This window comes from Corapipo altera, unplaced genomic scaffold (genome assembly GCF_003945725.1).
Source record: "Corapipo altera isolate COAL_440 unplaced genomic scaffold, ASM394572v1 255, whole genome shotgun sequence".
In the NCBI taxonomy this organism is placed as follows: domain Eukaryota; kingdom Metazoa; phylum Chordata; class Aves; order Passeriformes; family Pipridae; genus Corapipo; species Corapipo altera.
This window is the reverse complement of record NW_020884929.1, coordinates 3,710,293-3,729,061: the sequence shown is the minus strand read 5'-3', so window position 1 is coordinate 3,729,061 and position 18,769 is coordinate 3,710,293. Positions and strand designations below refer to the sequence as shown.

Below are 18,769 nucleotides of genomic sequence, written 5' to 3'. Positions count from 1 at the left end.
TATCCTACTATTCTTCTTCACATGACTGGGGAAAAGAAAAATAAAATACAGCAATTTACAAAGTGCTGTCAGCTAACATAAGGAAAACTCTTCCCCAAAAGAGTAGTTTCCTAAAAATAACCATTCTCAAGACCCCTGGTTTAAGAACAGATAAATGCAACTGATGTCACTGAACAGGAGCAAAAACTGTGGTGTCCCACAATTCATGGTCTCTCCAAAACACTGGAGATTATGTAGGATTCATTCAAGAGATGTTTAATTACACGTTTCAGCCTGCTGCAATCATTGCTGATAGTAACCAGCAACATGGAACTACAAGTGGAATATGACAGACTGCCAACTGTGTTGGACTGGGTGCCTTACCATCCCCTTGCTTATTGAACAAAGTTCTCATTCCTCAGATGACACCAGTGAAAAAAAAAAAAATCACACATTAGAGGGTACATCTCCAGTCTCATTACTTTTCCCAAAGCATTGAGAAACATCAAGCCAGAGCAACATCATCTGGCTTAGAATTGGTAAAAAGCTTATCAACTCCCTGTTTTTCAATTCCAGTGGTACAAAACACAGAAATCAGTGTTGGTAAACTGTTCAATACAGGTGTTGCTTTACCTGCAATCAAGGGATAGTGATGGCTTTTCTCTCCCAAAACCACCAAATTACTTGGAGCATACACAATTATATTAGGATCTTGACAGCTATCACATGGAGATTAATGTTTCTGGCTATATATAGGATATTGTGAAATATTTGCCTGTGTTTCTATTGTGCACAACAACAACAACTCCCACTGTCTCTCTTCTACATTCTTTTATAACCATTTTATAAGCTCAGTGGGGGAGACAGAAAAAGAATTTAGTTAATCATTAAGTTTTTCTTTCTAAAAGCAAGCCATGCTGACTGTCCCAATTAATCAATGTCTGTGGGAGTCACAAAGGAAATCTAATACACCATTTCTGCTTCAGAATCCTTCATTCTAAACACCAGACTTCTGGTTTTTAAATGAAGAAATACACAAGCAGTCAGGTATGTGTTATAATCATATTAAAATCAATTAAGTAATTCTTTCTTTTCAGTATAACTTTCTTGAATGAAAATTAAGAAACTATGAATAAATTGTCTTTCTTATAAGGAGGAGATTGCCACATCAACTTCTTTAAGCATTTATGAACCACTGAATTTCACACACACTATTTTTCCATCTGTATGTGGACTTGGGACCACAGAAAGGTGGGCCTGTTACCACCAACCTGCTCTCCAGCATTCTAAAAGGATTTCCTGGTTGCTATTCCCCATATAAAGAGAAACCTGCATCTGCTATGGGATTCACTACCCAAATTTAGCTAAATCTCTAATATAGTAGCTTACTTTAAGCAAGGCACACATAAACATCAAGTACCCTACCCTTGGCGTAGATTGGATAAAGCAGCTTATTTTTGTCTTTTTAAAACTACACAACTCTAAATTAATACTAGACTATACTTCCTTTTAAATATATGAGCAGTGAGCAATGTGTATGCTTACAAATTAATTTCTAGAGTTTGACTTCTTGACCAAGGCTCCTACAAAACTGCTGTCCATTAAGCTGCCCTGTAGCACACTTCACACTATAATTTATCTCTAGTTTTTTTCCTTGGAGTACTGTGCTAATGCCATTGTCCTCTATTCCTTTTTACAGAGCTACAGCTATGTAAAGAGCCTAATTATAGACTCCAGAACGTCTTGATTTCCTTATTTCCTTGGCAAAGGGTAAGCTTTTTGTTAGATGTTTAGTGTTTACTCTGTGTCGCTTTCAATATAGATTTTAATTTACATAAACAAATAGGAGGTCCTTCTTACGTACTCAGGGCCTCATTTTCTGCTTGGTTATACCAATGTAAATTAAGAGTAATTTAACTAAATAAAATATAGTTACAGTGATGGAAAATTAGCATAACTCAAAAAGCCAGTCCACTGTTTAGTAATAATTTCTTTTATATAATCCAGATTCTCATGCTCGTTCATCCTTTATAGAGCCAAAGCTGTAATAACAATGTTATATTTTCACAGAAAAAAAAAAAAAGTAGTATTTTCCTGCTCACACAAAGAGTCTTTTTTTTTTTTTTTTTCTTAAGGGGGAATGTAGCTGGGCTGCATTTATTTTTCTATTTGTGTAGTGGTAGCCACAATTAATAATCATAATATTATGGTGTATTTATAGAAGAGACTGCTTGCACATGTGAGACCTCATGGCATCAGAAAAGCACACTGATTTTTATAGCACTGAATCTCAGAATGAAACCCTCTCTCCCTCCATCAGTTTTGGGTAGCTTTACAGTTCAAAAAAAAAAAAAAATTGCATTTCTATGTCTGTTTTAAAAGCATATACATATGGGATGATCAAGGAAGTACAAAGAGTATTTAGAAAGCAATAGACCAAATAGCCCTGTTTTGGATGAAGCTTAGTTACACCATTAGGACTACAGTTTTGCAACTAGATTTGTAATATCTTAGTTTCTATGAAAAACAACTGCAATATCTCAACCTAATGACTACAAATTGAAAAAGCTATTCAAAATGAAACTTATCTGCCCTAGCATAAAGCCTCAAGTACAATTTTTCTTTCATGTACACCAGCAAGAACATCCTGTGGATTTCCAGCTGTCACGAGCGGAAGAACATTACTGACATCATTTACAAGACAAGAATCATAAGGCCCTCTAATGAAACTGCCTCTTTAAGACTTTGCTTTAAATAGATGCAGGAAAAAAAGGTCTTGCTTCTACTCCCTTCTCCTCAGCCCTGCCCTGATGGATGGTGTTGCTCATGGGTGGAACAGATCTGACAGACTTGGAACCACGACTTTGTCTGGTGACAGCGATTTATTTCTGCAAGCAGCTTTAAAGTTCAGACATACCATTTTTAGATAGCAGTGACCAGTTAATTTCTAGAACAATAAATAACAAATGCTAAGAAGAACTGGACTTTGCTCAGATAGAGAGTCTGTGGGACTTGCTCTTCCCCTACACATTGCTTTCCTGCAGTGGCTTGGCTTCCTCCTCCAAGCAAACTGGAGGCAGACTTGGGCACTGCCTTCTTGAAGGACAAGATATTATTAGTACATATGTGTGCATACATACATATATCCACATGTGGTTTGTATAAACACGTATATAACTGATGTTTATATGCACATACATCATAAACTATGGTAATAAATATAATAATTATAGTAATAAATGACCTGGGGACTAAGAAGACATGAAGGGGCCACGTAAGAGGAGAGCTACTACCAAGATTGGTTATGAGCAGAGGCACCCATGTGCTTTTAAGGCTTCTTGGTCCAATTTTTAGGAGCTACTTACAGCAGTGGATTGGGATTTTTCTATTAGCAGATAAGAACTGAAGGTTGGACAGCATGACATAAATCCCTGAGGACACATTATTGTTCATTTGTTACAGAAACCTAAAAGGAGGGCTTAGCTCCAGCCCTTGGCATCCTACCGACACGGAGTATTGACTTTACACAAGTCCTTTCCTACGCTGTAAAATGTATCAAAATAAACATATTCATGTAGTTGTCTTCCTCCCCTCTTACCCCTCTCTTGCACACAAGCTCAAAACAGTACTGTGGAAAAAAAAAACACAATAAGAGACACCTTTATCAGCCTCAGCCATCTGTGTTCCTTTAGCCTGATCCAACAATTTTGGCAGGCATGTGTGCAGCTTGCTCCTACCTAATATCATCCTTCCCTGCAAAAAAAAGTCCCCTCCCTCTTCCTCCCCTTTCCACCAGCACAAGGGTCAGTCTGTTGATGATAGGGCTTGAAATAAAAAGGTATTGGTGCATATGTTTAATTATGATCTCAACACAATCACTTAACCTTATTCTGAGTAACTCCAACCCCACTTGATAACTTGCCCCAAAAAATATACAGATGTCAAAAACCCTTACAACTCTCAATGCTGACCATAGGAATTATCTGGAGTTAAGAAATTTATATATAAAGATAAAATAAAACAAGCTAATTCCTCAAAAGTTTGAAGCACAGCAGTTAAGAGAACTGCTAGTGAAAGAAAACAGTAGAAAGAAAATCAACAGTGCCATAAATTAGTTTCTAGACAATCTGACATGACCCTACTGGGGTTAAAAATCTGGATTTTCATTAAATTTGTTCACTGAAATCATAAAGGTTCAAATTCTTTTCTCAAAGCAGACGGGCATAAAAACTTTATTAAGCAAATTTCAAAGGGAATAGAATCATGTTCAGAAAAAAAGTCATTTAAATACACACAGAAATGTCAGTCTTGAAAGAATAACAGTGCAATAAACTATTAAGTTTGCCTTCTGTTTCTAAACAGCCTTGTAATTGCAACACGTCTTCAACATTTCAGGAGGCATGACATTTTGATAGATTAAAAAGATATGTTGTATTTAAAAGAATAAAGAATGAGAAATGGAGAAAACCCCAGGAAACCTGAAGTGTAATATTATAGAAGAATATCCCTATGGAAAATTCAAGCTTTAAACACATACAGTACAGATGTAACACATAGCTCTGGCATCTTATTTATTCCTCTGAACTATTTAAGAAGAATTCTCTTAATTTATCAAAAATGATCCAAAAAGGAGTTGACGTGAAAAGCCCTCAACTCAGTTCTCTCTCTAGCTCTCCAAGGAACAATTTATCTCCTAGTACACTACAGGGGAAATAGAATCACATATTTCCCCATACACAGTGCCTGTGGCAAATCTACTCCTCCAGCTTGAAGTAGTGTCTCTTTTATTTTAATATACACATATGCCCTGTGATGTAAACTTGGGTTTTTTTGTCTCTCCAGCTGCTTCAGGATGCTACACATCAAATTCCTGTTTTGACAGCCAATTACCATTGCTTTGTGTAATTCAGCACTATCTAGTGTTGGATGCTTTTTAAATTAATTTGGTCCAAGTAGGATACACATTCTGTTCGTAGCTTAAAAAGAGGACTACAGTTTGTGTAGGTGAAATGTCATATACATTCTTAGAACTAATACTCTTCTCCTGGATTATATTTCAAGAAATATTGCAGCTACCAAAACCGAAATGTTTGCTTTAAAACCCAAAGAGGACTAAATGTAAAGCATTTGCCTAAAATCTGAAGTTAATGTTTTACTCATTCATATTTTAAACAAAAACATCTTTAAAAGGCTTCAGAAGCATTAAAAATGAATATATCTCCAAAGGTGTACTTAAGGAAAGAAATTATTTTATAACCAAAATATAACACTCACTAGCAAAACTCATTGGGTGAAAAGTGGTCTTTTGTTCATTCTTTGCTTCACAGTAGGTGTTAAACTTGCATCAGAAGCAGAATCAGGCACAGTTATGCATCAGCCCAGAGAAGCTTCATATCTGACACCGGGCAGAGAGCCCCTGGCAGGGTTGCGGGCCCTGCTCCCAAAGACAGGACATGCACATGGGTGCTCCAGCACTGGTCCAGCTCTGCTCTCCAGGAGAGAACACAGGAATGAGTCATGACGCTGTGATGGAGGCCTCCAAAAGCAGTCTCTCTCATAACACAGCTCATAAATCTCCTCTTCATTCCCATCAGCGACAGACACAGTTATGCTGTGTAGTATTAAGATGCCCCATAAAAGATAGATCCAACTAAGGGCCTGGAAATAAGTCAAAAGTAACTTGTAAAACACAAAGTCTCCAGCTCGTCAGTTTTATCAGTGCTGTTAGTACAGACCTAAATAAGAATGATGACAGGAGGGCTGGAGCACCTCTCCTATGAAGACAGGCTGAGAGAGTTGGGGTTGTTCAGCCTGGAGAGGAGAAGGCTCTGGGGAGACCTTTGAGCATGTAAAGGGGCTACAACAGAGCTGGAAAGGGACTTTTTACAAGGACACAAAGTGATAGGAACCTTCATCACTGATCTGGTATCACAGGTACTATGGAAGAAACAAGTGGGTTCTTCTTACTTCCCTTCTGAATCTCCTAAAAACTAACGCAAAGAGTCACACTGCTGTGCTTCCCTTGCCTTTTTACACATTTCTTTGCTCGTAATGGCAAGTTGAGGCTTGCCTCCTGCTTGGGAGTGTTCCAGAGAGGTACCCAATGAGAACCAAAAACAGGATAGGCAGATCCTACAGAGAAAACCACAACATTGCTTGACCCAGTTTGGTCTCTTTCCAAGCACAACCGAGTGCCTGGAGAGAGAATTATTTTGACACGCGCCTGTACATACATATTTAGAAGAGCATAGCCAGGCATGAGGCTGGAAAATGTGCATATATGAAATCAAGAGAACTACAATTTTGTGTTAAGGTTGATGATCCTTCTCATACTTGGCCCTATGGCACATCTCAAAGTGATTCCCATTCATTTCACTTAAAGGTCTGTGAGAAAAAACCCATCTCTGTGTTTCAGCTCTATTAGGGGATCCAAATCAACTTCCCAAGTCTCTTAGGAGTTATCTTCCCTCAACATGGCTACCACAGGGAACCCAGATTTAGCCATGGGATGATGCCACCTGTAGGTCAGAGTGTAGAGGGGGGTAAGGTGATGCACTGCAAGAAGATGCTCTTCTCCAAAAGGAGCCTCTAAAGCTCCTTCCACCCGTCTGAGTCTAAGGGGCTGCTGAATGTTTTCAACATGAGCATGTCTTTCTGTCTGTAGGTCTGGATGGCAGCATTAAGTATAGTAGCACTCTTATCCACTTATTTAAGATCACTGTGTCAGTACAAGCAACAACCTACTAACAGTTTGTATGTATGTGCAAGCACTGCAGAACATGAAATGCTAAGGCAAATGTTGGTTTTCATTACTTTTTGCATAGCTGTTGGCACATAAATTACCACTTCATAATAGGCTCTTTGAAATTCTTTTGCATTAACTAATGCCACTCTATGTATTTTTACAGTGTGATCATGGCTATCACTTTCCATCTGTTCTACTGTCCTTTTGGTATGTTTTTGCTCTGAGGAAGTAAACAAAAATAGATCACTATAAAAACAAACCTGCCTGACAGTCTAGACTGAGGGTCTAATTAAAAAAAAGATTTATTAGAATAGAGAGAAACATCATAGTAAAACAAAGACACAGTTTCTATAACGTATCTGGTATTATTCTTGGCAAAGCAAAGCCAGGCTATAAATTTACTGAAACAAATCAGTATGGTACTGATGTACCATTCTGATCTGGCATCACTTTTCCAGACTGCAGGAATGTGTTAGGAAAACTCTTTGTTTTACTTATATTTTAGTCACCATAAATTCCTTTTCTAATTAGAACCTGAGAGCATTAGGGCTTGTCTACACACAGGTTTTGCACAGACACAATTACAGGGGTAAGAAACCTAACTGAGTTAACAGTAATGCTACTCCCTAGTCTAGACACAATTAAAACAAACTGTACCAGTAGAACTATGTCGTGCTGAGGGCTTGATATAAATTGAACAGGCACCTTGCTACTGGAGAGGTGGGAAGTGGCCCTTGGAGTAAGAGTCAAAATCCAAGCTCTGAAAAGACTCCGAAGAGACCATGGAAACATCTGGAGTCTCCTTCTGTCAGTCAAGAGGGTGCAAGCATCCTTTGATGAGATGCAGTCTCAGAGTTCAAGATATGCATAGAAAACAGGAAAAGACAATAGCAAAGATTTCAGATGCCACCAACAACACAGTCTTGCCCCAGTAAAGCTACTGGTGAGAACTGGAGACACCAAAAGGGTGAGCAGGCTTTGGTGACCAACTTCTGGAGCTCTTCTAAATGAACAGCCACCAATTGCTTCACCTAACACTAATCCATAGAAAGAAACCTGCACTCCAACAGCTCTGGGAGTATCACTTTACATGGAAAAGGACTCACTTATTAACATCGACAGAACCCAAGAATCATTTAGAGATTTGTATGAAGAATTTAACACTTAGCAAAAATAAGCACATGAAAATTTTGCTCTGCTTTTTTGGCTATTATTTCTCGTGTTTGCTTTGCAGACACATGAATAATAATATTTTCTGTAATAAAGAATGTTGTTTTTAAAAGTCTAGTAATTTTTAACATAAAAATTATGAAGTGATCTCACACACAAAAATGCCCAGAGGTTGCTAAAATAGCAAAGAAATGAGAAATTCTAGATATTAAGAACATGTAGCAAGGCAGAATCATTAAATAAATTAGAGAGGATGAAAAAAGAGAACAACTTTGAACCGAAACACACAAATTAGTTTTGAATAATTTTCCACATAAGGCACATTCGTCTCTCCCTCTAGTTCAAGGAAAGCTTAGAGATCCTCTTTCAGATTGTGCAAGTCACAGCAGTAACTTAAATAATAAATCAGCTGTAGGAAGAAAAAACACTGGCTTTGGAGCTGGGACAAGGCAGCAGATTTTCATTGTTTACTCCAACGTTTCATAAGCAGTTTCCTTTGTCAAGTAACAATTGATGTGCCGTGTATCGTTTAAGAATAAACCGATTTATAAATAGTATGAATAGAAGGAGTACCCCATTGTTCTTCTTTGTACTGGTAAATGATAAGACTTCTCTGAAGTGGGTTTCAAATTCCCTTTACTAAATTTAAAGCCTTCCGTTAGCCAGTTTGGTAAGAAAAGTAGCACCTTCAGCGTTTCGCCCCCACCAGTGCACACTTTTTTCCTCTCTCAAACGGATGTTGAGTCTAACACCACATCCCTGAAGACATACCCAGTCCAAGCATCACAAGGGATGTATCGTGCTTCTATGGCTCAGGCTGTCTTTCCTGCAATGTTTTCTGTCATTCCTGCTTAGCAGCATATTCCCCTTCTTAGTCTGAGTTTCTGGAGCTCTGCACTAGAAACCTGCAATGGAGGAAACAGGAGCACCTCCACCTCACTCCCAGGTCCAGCGAGGACCTGCAGGGTGCAGAAGGGACAGAAAGTTAGCTAAGCCACAGGATGTAGGCTGGGCTGAGACAAAAAGCTCCACATCAACTATTTACACCATGCAATCGTGGCTTTATAGCCATGGCTACAGTTCACACTGAGTCAAGGCAAAATGTCCTATGATTTTCTTTGCAGGAGGACAAGGCCATTCATTCTGCCTGTCTTCATTAATTCCCATTTATTAAGCCAGCAGTAAGCATTGTCTAAAATCCCCACATCTTGCCTGAATGAATAATGAACACTTCCCCAGTGTAGGAAGTCCAAGCTTCCCAATAGTGTCAGTCACAAAGTGCTTACAAGATGCAGCTACAAACACACAAGTGCAAAAGAAAACTCAGTGTCTCATGTTTCCCTGTCTAAGAATGAAGACAGTCTCCCCTCTTTTGAGAGGATATTAACATTTACAGGTAAAAAGTAAGGATCACTGATCTGCCTCTCCAAGTATTTCCATTTTCAAATCAATACCACCACTAAATCTTTTATTTAAAGTTTATATACTTTATTCATTTAAACCCTTCTTCTCCCTTCCTTGAAAGTATGAACCTACTAAAGTATATGAAAGATGTTTAATTGAACAAGTAGTTCACCTCTCAAACTGCTACCCTCTCATTTGGCATACATATGTCACTATATATGATAGAGATAGATACATACATACATACACACACATAGGGAACATTGGTTCCTAGCAAATCCATGGCTTTCAAGGAAGCCATCCACTGAAGGGTTAAACATGCAAACTAGAGATCCTGTCTAATTCCATTTAATCCCTGTAACACAGCACAGAAGATGAGGTATTGTCCCTGGGTTCCTATTATTGCTGCTAGACACAAAACAGGGTACAACATACGACCACCCAAAATATCCCACAGCATAGGATCATTTTTAAGGGAGGCAGGCCCGAGTAAAGTTGTGTGGTGGACAAGTGATGCATTAGTCATTCTATATTAAATATAAAATCATGGTGGTGAAACCCTCAGCCCTGCCTGAAGAGGATAAAAAAGAATTTATGTTAGAGAGACAAGAAAAAGGAGTTAAGCAACTGCTGAGGGCTTTTTTCCTAGCAAAAATACTTAGAAAAGTATAAAATGGCAAGCAGAAGGTATCCCTTCAGGACATCTACATTATTTTTTTTAATCTGAGATCAACAATGCAACACCTAATGATTAACAGAAGAGGGAGAAAAGCTAAGACTGATCACAAAACACATTCACACAATGTCAAATCCTCTGGTTTGTCACTAGATTACACAGAAATTGAATGAAAGTCCAAAATAAAATTTAAAAAAGCTTTCAAATTCAATAATTATATCCAAAATTATACCATTTAGCTGTAAAATACACTGGAAGAAGCACTTGGGTTTTCTTTACAAATCTCAAATATTTGGTACTTGAAAACAGCTTTACCTTACTAGTTGCACTTTTGTGACACACCCCTGCACACACACTTTTCTCCCCGTATAGTAATAGCAAGCACACAAACATACACAAGATGAAAGCTACTGCTAAAATAAATAAGCAGTACACAAATTGTAAATAAACGTCTTCATTTCTAAACTTTTTTTTCCTGTTGCTTCACTGAAAACCACCCAGTTTCAAGGCATGTCAGCTGCTTTGGGTTCAGCAAGGGATTCTCAAAGTCCTGCCATTGTAAAGCTATGCCCCCGGACCCTCAGTTCAGAAAGCACTTACATATGATCCTGACGTGCAATCAGTGGGCCTATAGTCTGATCCTACAGGGCAAACCCCAGGGAAGGATGAGAAATACTGGAAACAGAAAGTGGATCTTTTCAGTGTATCTGATATTATTAAAAAAAATTAGTGTCAGAATTTAGGGAAAAAAATATTCAAACCATTTCCCAAAGACAAGGACTGATTCAGTTCTGGAGAAAGTGGTTTCATGCAAGCCTGCTCCTCTTTTATGCTGCCTGATGGCAAGACAAAGCCTAGCCACTGTTTCAAAGCTGTAAATATCTCTATTTCACACCAGGTATCTGTCACCCAAGCCCATTCCTCAAGTCCACATTAGTCAAAAGACCTATTAACTTTCTAACTACTGCTGCTCTTCACCAATCTCAGACAGCAGGTTTAACACTGGGTGGCTCTCTGTGCTCAATGGTTCACTCACACACCATGGCACAATTAAGATGATTTCTGGCATCGGGGCAGAAAGTGTGGCAGGCAGGGAAGGACAATCGTGTAAGTGAAAGAAAATACACAATACTCATGCTTGTATGTCAAAAAAGTAAAAAGACCAAAAAAAAAAATAAAATAAACAAAACTTATATTAAAGTTATCTGGCACAGAGCTGTCAGGTATAGTGGTACCAGACCTATAAGACTTTGTCTGCACACCTGGACTGATGCTTTACAACTTAATTCTCCTGGAGGAATACAAAAATCAGCCAGTCTTCATCTTGCCATGTATACATTAAAAAAAGTTGAAGCCATTATGGACAAAAGAACACTTCAGTTTTGTAGCTGTAGATATTCTACAGGTTCATGCACATTCATTGTCCCTCATCAGTGTTCTGGTTATACCACTGGACAAACCATCATCTTAAAAAACAGGGCTGCAATAAAACACTAAACCTTCTGAATTACACATTTGCTGTGTGGATACCTTGGCATGAGTGAGCTTTAAGGTGGATTGCTCACTTTTGGCTATTTTTTCATGAAAAAAGGTTGACAGCATCATGTACATCAGACTAAATCCCCAAAACACTGCCATCCACAAGAAACATGGAAAAAAGGCTGCATTGCTTATTCAGCATCCACTGACAGTTGGCTTGCACAAAGAATGTCACTGTGGTAGTTTGTGTTCATGTGCTGGACAGCAAAAGCCATTCCAGAGAAATCCAATCAGTCAAGAGAAAGACTGCATATGGTTATGTTTTTTAAAGTTGATAGTTAATTATAATTTATAATACGATTCTAAAGAAGCACAGTAAGCTAATTACATTTGGGAGAAGACACAATTTAGAAGCTATAAAGATACAACCAGTAATAAGAAATCCTAGCTCCCAATTATGGCTCTCAATGCTCTTTACAGAATAAAACATTTGCTTTTGATTTCAGAAGTGGTTTGTATTCAACAATGTAAAATTTGTTTAAAGTTTCAACGGTTGTTCTCTTCCCTGCTCAGCAAATACTTGTATTAAATGCTTTTACAACACGCAAGATTATTGCAACCATAGGGTTGGGACTCCTTTGAGTCCTTCCCAATCAAGAAAGTCTTTGCTCAGACTCAAAGTTGAAGGATTATGATCCAAATACCCACTGACAAATGCCTGACCCTCAAAACAACTGTCTGTCAAGACAAAATATGACATAATAATAAGAAAAAAATTATAAAGGTCAAATCTTTGCTAGCATGGGTACGAAGCCTGTATAACAGGAATCTTCTCATAAAAATAGAATGAGTTATTTAAACCAGCAGCACTCTGAGAACAGCTGATTTTTCAATACACTACTGCTCTTCAAAATGTGATAATCAATAGTACACAGCACACACACTAGGCTTGAGCTCTCTCACACATGCTAAGAAATCTTTGAGTTTGAACAGTGCTAAAACTCCCTGACTGATGATTACTTGGTAGAGCATCAGTCACTGCCAGTATACCAGAGAGGTTACATACCTACACAGATCACACTCAAACTGCAGTAAAAACAACAAAAAAGCAGCTATGAAGAGGAAGAGTTACACAAGGAAGAATTAGAAATATCACTTCTGCTAAAAATCAAACGGAAGAAAAACCACAAATCACCACATTATCTTTGGTGGCTGAAAACTAAAGCATAATTCCCCCAAGTATAGCTGGGGGTAATGCCTGGGACCCATAGGGTTATGTAGTATTGAGGTAGCATGTTCAGCTGGCAAGGGAAATGGCTCAACCACTACATGCTACCAGCATCCTCTGCTGGTTGACCCACTCGGCAGTGCCAGGCCCAAATTTCCAGGAATGGCAAGTTAAATGGTTCATGGTGAAGCGTAGAAAGCAGCTCCAGGAGACGGTGCAACTCAAAACAAACACAAGACTCTCTTTCACACCAGGCTTCTCAGAATTCCCAAAGACAGCAGGAAGAGTGTAAACGATCAGCTCTGTGACTCAGAAGACAGAGCAAATAAAACATTTGTACCTCACAGATGACACCTGTTTTCCACCCTTTGCTTTTCAAGCTAGTCAGGTAGAGAACATTTAAAGACCCTTCAGTCAAGGCAAATGGCTTTGTGATAAGGAAAGCTGACAAGTAAACGTTATGCTTTTACCACCTGTCACACCCAGAAACAGAAACAAGACCATTTTCACACTCATCAGTGAGTTAGGTAGAAAACCAACCTAAATTGAAAGTTATCATCTCAGGGTCTTAGCCAGGTGGGGATTGCAAGAACTTCCATGACTGGAGACACCAGATAAGCTGTTCAGAGATCAAGTATCTACCAGCCAGTTCTCATGGTCAATACTGACATGATGACTGCAGCAAAAGAAGTTCAATCCTAATTCTGGAATTACACAGGAGTGGAAAGACAGGGAAAAAATTACTGAATAAGCCTTTACCTCTGCTCGTTGCGTGCGGGGTAAAACCGATGACTTTTCAATGGCATAAACATCCACCAAGTAGAGACGCGCTCCTTGCTCCCTGTCCAAAATGGCAGCGGTCTGGATGACCCCAGTATGGCGCCCGATGGTGAAGAGGCGCCCAAGACTCTTATCTTCGCATCGAACGGAGACGATGTAATATTCCACCTGAGCTTCAGAGCCCCGCGGACTCGCCGCTTCGATAGATATCACGTTTGTCCCAATGGGCTCACCTTCTTTTAAGATGGTTATATATTTTGGCTGAGTGAAAACAGGCCCGTCAACCCCCTGCAGAATTATAGTCATTTCAGTGGTGGATTTTCTCCTTTCAGGGCCAAGATCCGTGGCAGAAACTATGAGATTGTATATGAGCTGAGAAGGCACCAAAGCTGACGCTACTCTTAAATCTCCGCTGTAGCGATCCACGATGAAAGTCTCAGTATCTCCATTAACTATTTCATATTCCACTTCTCCATTGGCACCCTCGTCAGGATCCGCAGCAATAATTGTCGTTAGGATGGAGCCGATCACAACTGAGGGGTCGGCTGCGAGGGCATTTTGTGATACAAACACAGGAACATTGTCATTTTGATCCGTCACCAAAATGGTCACATTCTTCAGAGCGAATCGCCTGGTCTCCACAGGAACAGCCTGATCACTGGCTTTGACTGTTAACTCAAAGAGATTAGCAAACTCCCGATCTATTTCAGCATTGGTAAATATTGTCCCTTTCACTTCATCTATGCGGAAGTGATTACCCCTTGGCATCTGCTGAATGATTGCATACGTCAGCTGCCCATTAATATCTGCATCCGGATCATGGGCAGTCACAGAAATGACAGAGCTACCAACAGGAACATTCTCAACAATCGATTTAAAGATGTCTCCTGGAGGAAAATTAGGAGGATTATCATTGAAATCTCTAACATGTATTACCACAGACATAGTAGATGACCGCGGTGGCCTTCCTTGGTCTTTCGCTGTTATATTTAGCTTATACAGAGATTGAGTCTCAAAGTCCAGTTTCTTTGCAAGAAAAATACTACCGGTGTTGGGACTGATGCTAAAGGTCCCGTGGTTGTTTGTCCCTGTAATGCTATAGTGCAGGTCAGCATTGTCACCTGAATCAGAATCAGTGGCAGTGACAGATGACACAAGTTCACCAACTCTCATATTTTCCAGGACATCCACTAACAAGGTTGATTTAGGGAAGGAAGGACTGTTGTCATTTTCATCCAATACATCAATGCTCAACATGCAAGTTGAACTCAGGGAAACCTCTCCAGAGTCTACTGCTTGGATAACAAGGGAATACGATGCAGTAGCCTCATGATCTAGTTTGCCTACTAAGGTCACTTGGCCTGTGCTACTATCTATTGCAAACTGATTTTCTTCATTTCCCTTGATTACAGAGTAGTGAATCAATCCATTAACCCCTTCATCAACATCTGAGGCAGAAACTCTCAACACCTGTGTCAGATTTGCTGCCAATTCTGATATAGTAGCTTGGTAGAGATCTTTCAAAAATTTGGGGGCATTATCATTGATGTCTTTCATGTAGATCTGTACAGTTGCCTGATCCTTTAGAGGCTTTGGCAACCCCTGATCTGTGGCTATTACTGTAAGACTAAATACTGCAGCTCCCCTTTGTCTCATAAGAGCTTCTCTGTCAAACTGATGAGTGCTTCTAATTTCCCCAGTTACTGTGTTCAACTCAAAATCTGGCTGCAAATGCTCAAAGGAATACCTGACCTCACCATTTGGCCCTAAGTCTTTATCTACAGCATTTATTTTACCTACATATGATCCACCTCTCTGCTCCTCTTCAAAATAAAACACATAGTTAGTACTGTTGAACAGGGGTCTGTTATCATTTACATCCTCCAGAATCACAGTAACATTCACAGTAGCATTGAGTGGTTCTACTGCTCTATCAGAGGCAACAACCAGTAAAATATATCTTTCCTGAAGTTCACGGTCCAGTTCACTTTTAATATACAGCTGACCATCTGGGAATATGCCAAAGGCATCCCCAGCATTTCCTTCAATTATACTGTAAGCTATTTCACCATTCACTCCCGAGTCTTTGTCGGAAGCCTGTACCTTAAAGAACCTGGAATTCACAGGCTCTGACTCCAAAATGGTAATTTCATAGGAAAGCTGGTCAAACACAGGCGGGTTATCATTTACATCATGGACAGAGACAGTCAGGATAAAGTTAGAGGACAGCTGCGGCACCCCCATATCCGAGGCCAGGATTTCAACCTGGTAAGACCCAGCATTTATGTCAAGTGGTCCTGTTAAGCTTATGGCACCAGTTTGTTCATTGATTGAAAACAAGCCCTTCGGGTTTTGCTTAAGGCTGTAAAGGACCACGCCGTTAACACCTTCATCAGGATCAAGAGCTCTGGCCTGGAATATGGTATGCCCAGCTTTCCAGCTTTCAACCACATTTACACTTTCCACAGCATGAATAAAGTGTGGGGAATTGTCATTTAAATCTTTGACAGTTATATTGACCACAGCATCGCCAGTTATTGCCCCACCACTAGCAACCACCTTCAGCTGGTAAAATGCTTGCTCCTCCCTGTCAATAATACTGGCTGTGGTGATCTGCCCCGTTGCTCTGTTGATGGCAAACATGCCCCTTTGGTCACCTGTCGTAATAAGGTAACTGATGTTGGTGTTGAGGTCCATGGTGGAAGCAAAAACAGTACCTACGTGGTAACCCAGGGCAACATTTTCAAAGACAACAAAACTGTACATGCCCTGGCTGAAAACAGGTGGGTTGTCCTGGGTGTCCAAGACAGTGATGGTGACAATGGCTTGGTTCTGTGACTGAAGATGGCCACCGTCAGTGGCCACGATCTGCAGCTGGTAAGCAGTTTTTTCCTCCCTGTCGAGGGCTATTTTTGTTGTGATGACCCCTGTCTGGCCATGGACCTGAAACCTGGAGCTATCTCCAGCTGAGATACTGTAGCTGACTGTCCCATTGGGTCCCAGATCAGGATCTGTGGCAGACACCGTGGTCACATATGTTCCAGCTGGTTCATTCTCTTGGATATGGGCAAAATATTGAACGGGGTAAAACACAGGGCTATTGTCATTCACATCCAGAACAGTCACATTAACTCGGGCTATTGAAGAAAGGGGAGGAGTGCCTAAATCAGTGGCCAAGACCTGCAGAGAGAAGTAAGACTGCTCCTCCCGGTCCAGCTGCGAGATGGTGCTGAGCTTGCCAGAAACAGGATCCAAGCGAAAAATCTGGCGAGGGGTCACAGAGGAAGGGCCAACTGCTACCAGTGCTGGTTCAGCTTCCTGCAGGGAGAAGCGGACAGTCCCATTGTCCCCCAGGTCCCCATCAGCAGCACTCAGGACAAGGAGCTCAGTTCCTGATGGGGAGTTTTCAGCCAGGGACACCTGGTAGCCCTCGGGTTGACTGAAGCGAGGTTTGTTGTCATTGACATCCAGGATGGTCACCACGAGCTGTGCATAGGAGAACTTGGGCTGCACGCCCTGGTCACGGGCACTGATGTTAAGCACCACCTGAGAAGCAGTCTCCCGGTCCAGCCTGCTGGAGATGGATGTGCCTGCAGCATGTCCGGCACTGCCGCCCTCGGGGCCAGCTGTGGTGACCAGCCCGCTGTGCTCACTGATACGAAACCAGCTGAGCTCATTGCCCGAGACGATGCTGTATTTGAGGTTGGCATTGAGGCCCGAGTCACGGTCCGTGGCACTCAGGCCCCGCACGTAACTGCCCAGGGGCACCTCCTCACTGATGTTCACCCTGTAGACTGACTGCCCAAAGACAGGTGGGTGGTCATTAATGTCATTCACAAAGATCACCAGGCTGGCTACTGAGGAGCGGCTCACGGGAGCTGCCACGGCCCCGTCAGGAGCAAAGCCAGAAGTGGGAGACCCTGGAGGCGGCGGTGGGGCCCCATAGTTATCCGCCACTGCCACAGTAAGGTTATAGGCTGGAATGCGTTCCCGGTCCAATGCAGCCGCTACCTTTATAAGGCTGAGGTTGGGTACCTTACTGCTGTGCACCTCAAAGTGCCGCTGCTCATTTCCCGCCAGGATCGACACTGAGATGTTCCCGTTGGCTGCAGGGGAGTCGGCATCGCTCACCGTCAGCAGGGCCACCACAGTGCCAGGGGCCGCATTCTCATCCACAGAGGCAAACCGGGACGTGGCCGGGAAGTAGCGGAACTTCACCCTGGGCTCGTTGTCATTGACATCAAGCAGGCGGATGAGGGCCTCGGCCCGGCCGCTCAGCGCCGGCACCCCTCGGTCCATGGCCTGGACTGTCAGTGAGTACTCCTGTCGCACCTCATAGTCCAAGCGCTCACGGATGCGGATCACTCCGCTCTCAGGGTCCACCTCAAATGGGAGGCTGCCAGCCCCATCCCCACCACCACTGCCACTGCCATCACCTCCTTCCAGGCGGTAGCGAATATCAGCATTGGTGCCTTCATCAGCATCAGCTGCAGTGACCTGGAGAACACTGGCCCCAACAGGTGCATCCTCAGGCACTCGTGCCTGGTAAAGCGTCTGGCTGAAGATGGGGGGGTTGTCATTGATGTCCTGGACAGTGACGTTGACCTGCAGGTACCCTCGCCGACGGGGCTCCCCCTTGTCCTCCACTTGCACCAACAGCTGGTAGGTGGGGGTGGCCTCTCGGTCCAGCCCTCCACGGGAAACCAGGTGCAAGAAAGCTCCTTCACCGCTGGGGTTGAGGGTGATGTTGAGGCGGAAGCGGCCCTCCTCATTGCCGGCCACAATCCGATAGGAGCCGTGGTCTACACCATTGGTGCCACTGTCAGCATCGGTGGCTGTGTCCAGGATAAGCTGGCGCCCACTGCCCGTGTCCTCCTTGAAAGTCACCACGATGGACGGGTCGGGGAAGACAGGCGCGTTGTCATTGAGGTCGAGCACCAGGACGCGCACCTCGCTGGGGTAGGTGGGCTGGCTGGAGAGCACCACCAGGTCCACCACGTCGCTGGCCAGGCTCTCGCGGTCGATGGTGGCGCGGGTGTGCAGGGCGCCCGAGGTGGCGTTGATGGCGAACAGGTCGTGGTGCTCGCTCAGGCGGTAGGTGAAGCCGGGTCGGGTGGCGATGGTGCCCACCCAGGTGCCGGGCGGCTGCTCCTCCAGCACCTGGAACACCTGGCGCGGCTCGGCGGCGGAGGCGGCGCTCCCCAGCGGCGGCAGCAGCGGCAGCAGCAGCGACAGCAGCAGCGGCGGCGGAGCCCCGCGGGCGGCGGCGGCGGGGCGGCCCATGGCGACCCGGGGGCGCAGCGCCCCG

The 18,769-nt window shown here is 42.4% G+C and overlaps 1 protein-coding gene across 1 annotated transcript in view; it reads right to left on the bottom strand.

Annotated features, from left to right (window-relative positions):
* The window catches only part of FAT4 (FAT atypical cadherin 4), a 129,298-nt gene extending 110,554 nt beyond the window's left edge, over positions 1-18,744 (bottom strand). The window contains exon 1 of the mRNA XM_027659006.1: positions 13,441-18,744. Coding sequence (XP_027514807.1) covers positions 13,441-18,744 — 5,304 coding nt within the window. The remainder of the gene's footprint in view (positions 1-13,440) is intronic.
* Between the last annotated feature and the right edge of the window lie 25 nt (positions 18,745-18,769).